Raw genomic sequence first — 12,607 nt, 5'->3', positions numbered from 1 at the left:
CGGATTTGCGCTTGCTCCCGCCTGCCCCCACACAACCTCCCCCCCTCCCCCCCCGCAAACGGGTGGACAGGGGAAATTCTTCCCCAAGATTCTGTTTGTCTGAGCCTCTATTTAACAGACAAAATGTTCTTTCAATGTCCTCATCAATACACGTCTCACCAAACAAAAACATAAAATGATTGATTTTCACCTCATTTCTGTTTGAGGGGCCTTGCTATGTGCAGGCTGGCTGCTACATTATGATTATTGCATATCAAAAATCAGTTCGTAAAATCAAAATGTTGCAAGATTGATGGGAAAACATGAGCCCTTCATCTTATAACACTACTGCTTGTTTCTTTTAATGGACCAGATTTTGCTGTAGCAGGATATCTAATGGTGTCTGCTACTAATTAGACTTGCCCCTGCATCCTTCAGCTAAAAGCATCTTTCCTCATTTAGTTGCGAGCTGATAACGATCCAGTGAGGGAAATGAGTCAACAGGGTAACAAAATAGCTGTCTCTTTAACCAATCAGATTGAAGGATTCAGAAATAACTATCAAAAGGACTGAGAAGGAAGTATGAATTAGTGCATGAAATCAATATCAATTCCAGAGCAAAAAGGGAAATAGAGTTGGAAAGAAAGATTGGATTAAGAGAGAGACAAAAAGAAAGGATAAGTTTTTTTTTTAAAGTTTAAATTAAAATTTGCCCATTTTAAAATCTCCAACAATTAATATCTGGAGGGATATGTTTCCACAATGGTAACAGTTACTTTTCAGTGCCAGAGAGGCTGACTGGTAGAATTTAATACTGATCACGTCGTTTAAAGGATACCTGCATTTGAAATGTTGAGACTGTTTGTGATGAGTTTAACTCCTACACAAATGTGGCAGCTTCCTAACATTCAATTCATGCCAGTGGGGCCATGGAAATGCCATTTTATGAAGCAACACAGACAGCAGCTTTTAGATATTGCCATTAACTCTGCATCTGAATGCACAAAACATTCACAATAAATTAGATAAATTTAATAGCACGAATAGAAAGTAATAGGTTTGACCTAATAGCTATCACAGAGACAAAGTTGCAAAGTGACCAATGTTGGGAACTACGTATTCTAGGATACTTGTCTTTTAGACTGATAGGCAAAATGTAAAAAGAGGAGAGGTAATTTTGATAATAAAGGATGGGATAAAGACATTAGAAAATTTGTGGCTCAGAAAGTCAAGATATCTAATCAGCTAGGGTGGAGCAACAAACAGCAAGGGACAGCAAGCATTGATGATAGGCCCCCTAACGGCCACTGCAGTGTAGGGCAGAGTAGAACTCCAGAACTTAGAGGTGTATGTAATATAGTAATTATGGGGGATTTTATTTTTCGTATAGACTGTGCGAACCAAATTTGCAGTAATAGTGTGGAGGACCAGTCCATGGAATGTATGCAGGATAGTTTTTCAATCGGTATGTCAAGGAACCAACTAGGGAAAAAGCTATTTCAGACCTAGCATTGTGCAATAAGAAGGTGATAATTAATAACCTCGTAGTAAAGCGGTCTCTAAGGAACAATGACTATAATATGATAAAATTTTACTTTTGAGTTTGAGAATAATTTTAGTTAAGTCCGAAACTAGGGTCTCAAATCTAAACAATAGGGGCAAGTTGGCTTAGGTAGGTTAAGAAACTATGATAAAAGATATGCCCATATACAAGCAATTTAAAAATTTAATGCATAATTTGCAACAAATATACAATCCTTTAAGGCACAATAGCCCCACAGAAGAAGTGTCCAATTGTGATTGACGAGAAGTTAGAGATAGTATTAGATCAAAGAAAGTGGCTTATGTAATATTGTCAAAAAGAGTAGTTAAGCCTGAGGATTGGGAGGATTTTAGAATTCAGCAAGGAAGGACCAAGAAATTGATAAGGAAAGAGAATATGAGAGTAGCCCAGCAAAAGTCATAGAAACAGATTGTAAACATTTCTGTGGGTATATAAATAGGAAGAGATTAGTGAAAGTAAATTTGGGTCCATTAGAGGCAGACAGAGGAAAAATTATAATGAGGGAATAAACAAATGTCAGGGACATTAAACAAATACTTTTGTATATGTCTTCACAGTAGAAGACAGAGAAAGCATTCTAGAAATAATGGGGAACCAAGACGAGAAACTTAATGTAATAAACTTGGAGTGCAGGTTTCTTGTAAGAAACAGTAAACTTCACTTACAGACTCCTGATGAGGCTACATGCTTGTTCCAAGACCAAGGCTAAAAAGCTGCGCCCCTAAGATTCCCTGTGCTTAGGGCTGATTTGCCTATACAGTCACATGATCCCCATAACAGTAAGAAATGGTTTAACTTACAATTATTACATTCCTCCCCCTTTAATTTTGTTTTATCCTCTCATTTACAAAAACATCTTAACCCATATATACAGTTTATGCCATTATAAATTTAGTCTTTGAGGAGGTTTTCTGATTCGGGTAGAGCGACGCAACTCTACAACTGAAGGTTCTTCCACTGGATCGATTTGACCAGGAACTGCAGCATCAGGGTCATCCTTAGACAATGGCAGTTCAGAATTATTTACTTCAGAGATATCAGGTATGTCTATTCTTTGCCGATCTAGCACCTCAGGGTTCAAAGTTTCAACTTCAATTTCAGGTGGATTAACTGGTTGTTGCAGGGTTTCTTGACTTCTGAGATCCATGTGTTTTCTAACAATCTCGTTTTCCACTTCTATCTGATAAGATAATAGTCATGTTTCAGAGACAATTGTACCAGGGACCCATCTCGGTCCCGTTGCAAAATTTCGTAACTGTCTCTCCTACAGTTAGCTCTCAATCTTTACTGTGAGCATCATGATTCATTTTCTGACTACCTTGGTTTCTCTCCACCTTCCCCTCTAGATTGGGGAATGCTAGACTCAATCTTGTACGAAAGTCGGCACTTCATTAATAATTCTGAAGGTGTTAAACCAGTGGTTGCATGAGGAATTGTGCAATAGCTGAACAAAAATCTTGAAATTCTTGTTTCTAATGTTCCCTCTGATAGTTTCTTCATGCCTGTTTTAAAGGTTTGTACTGCTCTTTCTGCTAAACTATTAGACGAGGGATGATATGGTGCTGTTCTGACGTGTTTAATCCCATTTAGGTTCACAAATCTTTGGAATTCAGTATAGTAAAAGCAGTACCATTGTCTGACGCAATAACTTCAGGTAAATAATGAACACTGAAACTCTGGTGCAGTTTTTCAATGGTTGCGGACGAAGTAGATTACCTCACTTCAAACATGTCCATCCGTTTGGAATGTGTGGCGATAATTACAAAAAACATGGTACCTAGAAATGGACCTATATAGCCTATAGGTAGTCTAACCCAGGGTCGACCAGGCCATTCCCACGGATGCAGTGGAGCTAAAATAGGCAACTTCTGCTCTTGCTGGCACTGAAGTCAATGTTTCACCATTTTTTCTATATAACTGTCTATACCTGGCCACCTGATATAACTTCATGTGAGCATCTTCATTTTCGAAATACCAGGATGAAGTTCTTCCAATAATGGTTCTCTTTCTTGCAAAGAGGCAACGACTCTTGCTCCCCATAACAAGATGTCATCTTGACAACTCAGTTCAGATCTATGGGAAAGGAATGGTTTTAATTCTTCAGAGACTTGTGCATTTGACCATCCTTGTAATATCTGTTTACGGACTCTTGCTAAAATTGCATCCTGATTTATCCAATTCTTTATCTGTCTCGTGCAGACTGGTGAGGAGTCCAGGAAATTCAACACGTGCTACCTCTTGAGGCACTGGAACAGGTATAATACTATCTGGCAAAGGGAGATGACTGAAGGCGTCTGCATTTGCTATATGTACACCCGGACGGTGCATAAAAGTGCACTTGTATGCCGACAAAATTAAAGCCCATCTTTGAATTCTAGCAGAGGGATTGCTTTATCTTCACTAAACAGCCCTAACAGTGGTTTGTGTTCTGACACTATGGTGAAATGCCGATGTGCAAATATTGATGGAACTTCTTTACTCCAAATACAATAGATAAGCCCTCTTTTTCAATTTGACAGTACCCTTTCTCTGCTGCAGAAAGGGTTCTGGATATATATCCTTTCGGTCTTTCACATCCATCCTCCATCTTGACAATACTGCTCCCACTCCATAGGAAGATGCATCACAAGTGAGTATCAGTTCCTTAGACGGTTCATAGTGCACTAGTAGACACGATGAGTGTAAACGTTTCTTGGCTCTTGTGAAGGCTCCCTCTTGCAACATTGAACACTGTTGTTTCTTTTCTTCCAACTGTTTCTTCAGTTGGTTCAGAGCGGCACCGCATTCGTTTAGACTCTTTTTTTCTTGATTTTCCTGTGGAACCAACTCTGACCTGAGGAATCCTTGCTTCGTGTGAAGGTCCTTCGGTTCTTCTATCTCATTCCAAAAGAGACCATCATATTCCCTGTCAACTCAGGATTTCTTTTTGTCCTGACCTGACCTGAAAATTTTCAGACCAATTTATTGATTTCCTTCAAGCAACCACGGCCCAGAAGGCTAGCTCCTTCTCCTGTTACAACAATTACTGGCAGCTAGGCTGTCTGTTGTCTGTATGATACAGGTACAGAGGCGATGCCTTTCACCTTTATTGCTTCTCCTGTATATGTTTATAACTGAGCAGCAGCTTTCCCCAAACTCAATGGCTGGGCAACTTCTCTGAGATATTTAAAGACGTGTTCTCCCACACTGTGGCCAATGCTCCTGTGTCAATCTCCATGAGCAGAAGCTTTCCATTTACTTGAAGTGTAACAGTGATTGGTTCAGTTTTCCTGGCCTTCAGATTGTGTAGGGAATTAACGTCAGTCTCAGTAGCTTCTGGCTCATATATATTGTGCACTTCATTTAACTTTGACTTGCTGTCTGAATGGCTGCCTTGATCTAGTTCTGCACTGTTTAACAACATGCCCTTTTTTGTGGCAGTAGTGGCATTCTGCTTCTTTAAATTGCCAGACTTCAGGTGCATGATTTTCCCCCACAATGGTAATGCTTTAACTTCTGGTTACTGCTGAGCTGCTTCCAGCGTTTCTATATATTTTTCTAGCAGTAGGGACCGTGTCCCACTTCGCGATAACCTCCCTGATCTTCGCCCCACGCCCGGCGGCAGTTTCCTGCCCTAGCTGCAAAACGGCGCCATGTTGCACACTCTGCAAAGTCTTTGAGTCCCTCTCAGCACTCTCCATTGCTAGCGCTATCTCCATGCCGTGCTTCAGGACTATCTCAACTTCTGCAAGTGAACAGCGCTGAATGGCGTAGTCGTTTCTGCTGCAAACCAAACAATCTCGCAACATGTCGTTGAAAGTATCACAGAAGTCCTAGTGCTCTCGTTAACTGTTTTAACTTCACAATATACATTGAGATCGACTCACCGGGGCCCAAACTCAAGAGTTAAACTTGAACCTTTGCATGATCACCGAGGGTTTAAGCTGAAACGAGATCTAGTAGCTTGATGAAGGATCTGGAATTTGGTGCGCTTGGAGCTGTCAAACAACAGATTAGGTTATATTTTTTGCTGCCGCAGACACTTGGGAGAATTGCCTTCTGTTTCTCCTCTGCTGTTATTTCATTAGCTACAAAGCAGAAACCCAATCGCTCAATGTATTGACTCTAGTCCTCGGCAGATGAGTCGTACGGGGCAATTCTACTGAAGGTAGGCATTGCTGGTGAGTATACTTCTCTTCTTTCTTCCTTAAAAATTGAAATACTCACGGTCGAGAGGTGAGGTACAGCACTGGAGCTATTCATCCTCGTCGCCAATTGTAATAAACTTGGCACGCAAAATGGATTTCTTGTAAGAAACAGTAAACTTTACTGACAGACTCTAGATGAGGCTACATGCTTATTCCAATACCAAGGCTAAAAAGCTCCACCCCTAAGATTCTCTGCGCTTAGGGCTGATTCGTTTGTACAGTCACATGATCCCCATAACAGTAAGAAATGGTTTAACTTACAATTACTACACTGAGATCAACAACTTATATTTATAAAGCAACCTTTAACTTAATGAAACATCCCAAGGTGCTTCACAGGAGCATTATGAATCGAAGTATAATAGCAAACCGCAAGGGGATATTAGGTCAGATGAGCAAAAGCTTGATCAAAGAGGAAGGTTTCAAGGAGTATCTTAAAGGCGGAAACAAAAGTAGAAAGACTGAGAAGTATAGGGAAGGTATTCCAGAGCTTTGGATGTAGGCAACTAAAGGCACTGCCACCATTGGTAGAGCAATTATAATTGGGGACACTAAAGAGGCTGGAATTAGAGGAGTCCAGATATTGCAGAGGGTTATGGGGCTGGAGGAGATTATAGAGATAGGGAAGGGCAAGACCGCGGAGGGAATTGAAAACAAGGATGAGAATTTTTAAAATCAAGACATTGTTAGACTGGGAGCCAATGTAGGTCAGCAAGCACAGAGATGAAAAATGAAGATGGACTTGGTGCAAGTTAGGACATGGGCACCAGGGTTTTAAATGACCTCAAGTTTACAGATGGTAGAATGTGTGAGGCCAGAAGGGAGTGCGTTGGCAGAGTCAAGTCTAAAAGTAACAAAAGCATGAACGAGGGTTTCAGCAGCAGATGAGCTGAGATGGGGCACAGATATTGGGCTGAATTTTATGTCCTGCGGGTGGACACCCGCCCGACCCGATCGGGCGTAAAATCGCGCGAGAAGACGTCGGGCAAGCGTCCTAATGTCCTCACGCGATATTTCGCTTGGCAGGCGCACGCAAGAGTCATTAGCACTCTCGCTGACAATTAAGAGGGCAATTAAGCCCATTAACGACGCAATTGTCTCCGATTTTACATGACCTGTCAGCGTTATGGTTGGCGGATGGGTGAATCAGCCTGGCGGCCTTTACATTTTTCATCAAAGCTCATCCAAAGGCGGGATGAAATTTCCATTATGAAATAAAATTAAAATAAATATCTGTGGATAGCATTTTTATCAGCCATATTTTCAGGTGATTATGATGCCTAGACATTTTTTTGCAGCTTTTCCATCCTTTATTTTAGCATTTTCAGGCCTCCAGCTTGCTGAAGCAGCTGTCTGCCTTCAGGGATCTTTCTCGCAGCGCTCACCCATGCCCGCAGAAGCGTCATCACCCCACCACACCCCAGCAGCGCTGAGCTTTTCAGCGCGGGTTTCATGCTGGCTGGCAGTTAATTGGCCAGCCAGTGTGAAATTGCGGTCAGGGTCCGATCACGGTCAGGGGTCAGGGGCCCGTTCCCCAAGCGCTCCCAGGCCTGCCAATCGCAAGCTCCCACCAAAGATAGAATTCAGGCCATAAGGTTGGAAGCTGATCCCGGGATCAAATGCGACACAGAGGTTAGTGAGCAGACTGGACTAATCTCAGGCTGTTGCCAGGGCGGAGGGATGGAGTGGGTAGCTACGGAATGGAGTTTGGAGTGGGGACTGAAAATAATGGCTTCAATCTTACCAATGTTTATGAGGAAATTTCTACTCATCCAGTACTGGGTACCAGATAAGCAATCTGACAATTTAGTAACGACGGAGGAGTTGAGAGTGGTGATGGTGAGGTAGAGCTGGGTGTTGTTAGCATACTTGTGAAAACTAATGCTCTGCCTTTGGATGAGGTCGCCAGCATGAAATAGAAGGGGGCCAAGGATCGTTCATTGGGGAGCACCAGAAGTAACGGTGCCGGGAGCAGGAAGAGAAGCCCTTGCAAGTGATTTTCTGGTTACAATTAGATAGTTAAGAATGGAATCGGGTGAGAGCAGCCCCAACCAGCTGAACGACAGTGGAGAGGCGTTGGAGGAGGATGGTATGGTCACCCATGTCAAAGGCTGCAGATGGGTTGGGAAGGATGTGAAGGGAAAATTTACCTTTGTCACAGTCACATAGGACTTCATTTGAGACTTTGATAGGAACTGTTTCAGTACTGTGGCGGGGGCAGAAACCAGAACGTAGGATTTAAGCATGGAGTACTGGGAAAGGTGGGAACCGAATTTGGACGGGTCAACACATTCAAGGCCTTTTGAGAGGATGTTAAAGATGTGACGGTTGTTTCTAAGGACTGAGGGGTCAAGATTTGGTTTTTTGAGGATAGGGTTGATGGTGGCAGATTTAAAGGAGGGGCAACAGCTGAAGAGGGAGGACCGTTTATAATATCGGCTAACATGGGGGCCAGGAGGGGAAGTTGGGTGATCAAAGAACTCAGTCATAGTAAAGAAATAGAAATTAATGGGACTAACTGGTGACAAAACCCTCGGACCTGACAGCTTTATCCTAGAAGAGATAGCTGCAGAGTGGATCATTAGTTTTGACCTTGCAGAATTTCTTTGGATTCCCAAGGATTGGAAGGTAGCAAACATAACCCTGCTATTTAAGAAAGGAGGAAGAGGAAAACAGGGAAAACTATAGGCCAATTAGCATAACATCATTTGTGGACAAAATGCTAGAATCTATTATTAGGGACATGGTAACAGGGCACTTAAATCATAATATGATTAAGCACTGTCAACACAAAGTTATAAATGGGGCAAATCTGTTAGGTTTGAGGATGTAACTAGTCAGATAGATAAAGGGGAACCAGCATATGTACCGTTTTTTTTTCAAAAAGCATTTGATAAGATGCCACATAAAATTAGGGTAATGCATTAGTATAGATTGAAGATTGGTTAACGGACAGAAAACAGAGTAGGAGTAAATGGTACATTTTTGGGTTGACAGGCTGTAACTAGTGGGGTACAGCAACGATCTGTACTTGGGCCTCACTATTTACAATTTATATCGATGACTTAGATGAAGGGACTGAGTGTAATATATCCAAGTTTGCTGACAGTACAAAGTTAGCTGGGAAAGTAGGCAGTGAGGAGGATGCAAAAAGACTGGAGAGGGATATAGACAGGTTTTTAACTGAGCAGCGGTTTTCTCCAAATTGTGACAAAGTGTGAGGTCATTCACTTCTCACCCAGTAACAGTGGAAGAGTGGAGAGAGGTAGTGGTGAGGTAGAACTCGGTGCCATTAGCGTCCATGTGAAAACTAACGCTAAGCCTTTGAAAGATCTGCCCTTGGTCCCTTCCTATTTCTTATCCACATGCTGTCGTTTGACAATATCATTCAAAGGCACAGCATTAGTTTTCAAATGGTCGCTGACGACATCCCATTCTACCTCACCACCACCTCTCCCGAACCCTCCACTAATGCTAAATTATCAGACTGCTTATCCGACATTGAGTACTGGATGGGCAAAAAGAAAAACTTTTAAAAGCAGGATGTTTTTTGAATGTTGAGAAACTGAGAGATGTTTGCATTCAGAGGCATCTCTAGGTGCACTTGTACGAGTCACATGCAAGTGCAACAAGCAATTAGGAAGGCAAATGGTGTTCGCTTTTTTAATAAAGGGATTGAAGCATAAGAATAAAGTCTCACTAGAATTATAAAGGGCTTTTGGTAAGGCCATGCCTGGAGTACTATGTGCACTTTCCTTACCTAAGGAAGAATATACTTGCCCGAGAGGAAGTGTGCAACAGAGGTTCGCTAGATTGGTTCCTGGGATGAGGGGTTTGTCCTGTGAAGAGAGATAGGCCTACATTCCCTAGTGTTTAGAAGAATGAAAGGCAATCTAACTGAAACATAAAAAATTCTTAAGGGGTTTCACAGGGTAAAGGCTGAGAAATTATTTACCTTGGCCGGGGAATCTAGAATAGGGGTCACGGCCTCACAATAAAGGGTTAACCATTTAGGTGTGAGATGAGAAATTTCTTCACTCAAAGGATTGTGAATCTTTGGGACAGTCGTGAATGCTCAGTGGTTGAGTATAAAACCGATGTCAATAGATTTTTGGGGATTAAGGGAATGAGCAGATGTGGGGAGACTGCAGGAAGTTGGAGTTGAGGTAGAAGATGAGCCATGATCTTGAATGGTGGAACAGGCTCAAAGGACCAAATGGCCAACTGCAGCTCCTACCTACGTTCTTATATTCCTATCTGCTTCTTGCCAGAAATTTTTGTACCATTTGTACATAAATAATGGCCAGCACCATTAGCCTCACTGTTATTTGAACATTAGAATCTGCCCCAGTATTTCTCTTTTTCAAGTATCTAGTTTCTGTTTTAAGAATTATTGAACACTGCTTCAGTTTTTTTTGTGTGGCAGAGAATTTTTTGAATGTGAAGCATTTGAGGGAGGTGCTAAGTGCTATGTTGAAGCACTATGCAAATACAGGTTTGTCCTTTCTTTACTTACAGTTGATAAGGAAAATACTATTTACATTACATTGTAATGTGGAGACTTCTTGTAGCCTGACCGTCTGTGACTGAAATCTCAAGCTGAGCAAATTGAATAGAATGACACCTAAGCAGCCCAGTCTCACAAAGGGCTTCTAAGCAACAATGCATCTGAAGTGACACCTTTGAATACTAAATTAATGTAAATTGCCTCCAACTTGCAAAAAATAGCTATCCATGACTGGTTTAACGCTATGTGACCTGTTTTAACCTAGCACATGCTGTTTCCATTACTAAATAAAATTCCACACACAAGATGTTTTATCACAGTTGGGTAGATTGGTTTAACATTTGGTAAACATGGCCTAGGATAGGTGGTTTTATTGTAGTTGAATTAGTGTCCAGCAATCTAATAAATATTTCATTAATATATGCCTACGCTGAAATGCTATGAAATTAAGTAAATAGGATTTGAGTTATCTCCTGCCTTTTCATTCTCCTTTTTCTTGGATATTATCCACATCTGACATGAGAGGTCTTGCTTACCCCACTTTCAGAACAGCAGGATATAAATTTCAGTGATATTAGCCTACCCTCTGCCTTCCACAGAGGACTGGTCTGGTTACACTGTCCAACATCTTTCTTACTTTTAAGTTGTATTGTTCCATGGTGCAACATATCAATGAAGTCAAAAAGTGTGTTACTGCACTGCCCAGGAGTATTTATTAAGTACAAAATAAAAACAGAATTACCTGGAAAAACTCAGCAAGTCTGGCAGCATCGGCGGAGAAGAAATCAGTCAACGTTTCGAGCCCTCATGGCCCTTCAGCAGAACTGCTGAAGGGCCATGAGGGCTCGAAACGTTGACTGATTTCTTCTCCGCCGATGCTGCCAGACTTGCTGAGTTTTTCCAGGTAATTCTGTTTTTATTTTGTTTTGGATTTCCAGCATCCGCAGTAGCTTTTAGCTTTTTGTTTTTATATTTGTATTTATTAAGTACACTATCTGCTAAAAAGCCTTTTGCCACAAATACAGTCATTAAAAAAAATGAAATCACAACTGTATGGGGAATGCTAAAAAGGTAATATACTGTGAAGATATTTTTTGTCTTTGAAGCATTCAATATGAAGCTTCACCTGGCAAGATGATGTGCATGTGAGTTCTCAAATCTCCTGTCCATTTCTTTAAATGTCACTTCCTAGTATGTACACAGTCACAAGAAATCCGGCAGGGAATTCAGAAGAAACTTCTTTACGCAAAGAGTGGAACTCGCTACCACAGGGAGCAGTTGAAGTGAATAGTATGGATGCATTTAAAGAGAAGCTAGGCAAGCATTTGAGGGAAACGGGAATAGATGGTTACAATGGTAGATGTAGATGAGAAAAGATGGGAGGAGGCACGAGCGGAGCATAAACACTAACATGGTCTGGTTGGGCCGAATGGCCTGTTTCCATTGCCATATATCCTATGTACAGATAATCCTATATTATGTAATCCTGGTAGGTGCTGCTTCAGACCAGCAAAGCAAAGGTAGAAAATTTACACTTCGTTTGTCTATCGAAAACCCTTTCCCTATTAATGATGTGCTTGTTCCCCAGACCTGACAGTTGTGACATGTACCTGGAAGACATTATTAAACATCGATGGGAACTTGAAGAAGGGAGGCCAAACCCACTGAAAAACACCAAGTTCAAAGAATTACCCATTCGTTTACGTGTTGAGTTGTTGCACAGGCTCTGTGACTACAGATTGGATGCAGATGACGTGTTTGATCTTTTAAAGGTACCGTTTTAAATGAATTGGTGGTTCTTGTTTCACACTATGCACTGAAGCTAACTACTTACAGAACCAAGTTTCTCTTCTTATCTCATTTTCTTATCTTCTGAAGTCATTCACTCCTGCAGAGTCCCCCATAGGCCCCTTCTAATTCTTCACTCAAGAAACCATTATTCCTTTGTGACCACAGATTGTAAGCATTGACACACTATTTGCAATTGCCTGGATGAATACCAACTTCTTAAAGCTCAACAGTAGCAAAAGTGAAAACATCCTGTTCAATTATTGTCGTTGTCCCCCACCATATATACTTCTGGACCTGACACAACTCCATCAATCTTCCAGGCTGCTTATTAAAGCTGAGTCTGGGACTCCTCAATCAAAAGCTTTCCATAGCAGAACAGTGCCTTTACCCACCTATGGATTTTTCATGTGCTTTTAAAGTCATTGAATTTGACAACACACAAGGAAGCCATTTGAACAGTCCAGCCTCTGGCAGCCTTCTGAGAAATCTACTAAGTCCCATCCCTCTAATCCATTATTTTTTTCTTTTCTAACATACATTCACTTTACTTTTAGAAGTTATGGATTCTGTTACCACCGC

The 12,607-nt window shown here is 41.4% G+C and overlaps 1 protein-coding gene across 1 annotated transcript in view; it reads left to right on the top strand.

Annotated features, from left to right (window-relative positions):
• cecr2 (CECR2 histone acetyl-lysine reader) overlaps positions 1–12,607 on the top strand; it is a 144,893-nt gene that overhangs the window by 65,294 nt on the left and 66,992 nt on the right. The window contains exon 3 of the mRNA XM_078568158.1: positions 11,826–12,009. Within this exon, the coding sequence (XP_078424284.1) occupies positions 11,826–12,009 (184 nt within the window). The remainder of the gene's footprint in view (positions 1–11,825; positions 12,010–12,607) is intronic.

The sequence above is a fragment of the Cetorhinus maximus genome, chromosome 22 (genome assembly GCF_964194155.1).
Source record: "Cetorhinus maximus chromosome 22, sCetMax3.hap1.1, whole genome shotgun sequence".
In the NCBI taxonomy this organism is placed as follows: domain Eukaryota; kingdom Metazoa; phylum Chordata; class Chondrichthyes; order Lamniformes; family Cetorhinidae; genus Cetorhinus; species Cetorhinus maximus.
This window is presented reverse-complemented; position numbering and strand designations above follow the sequence as displayed.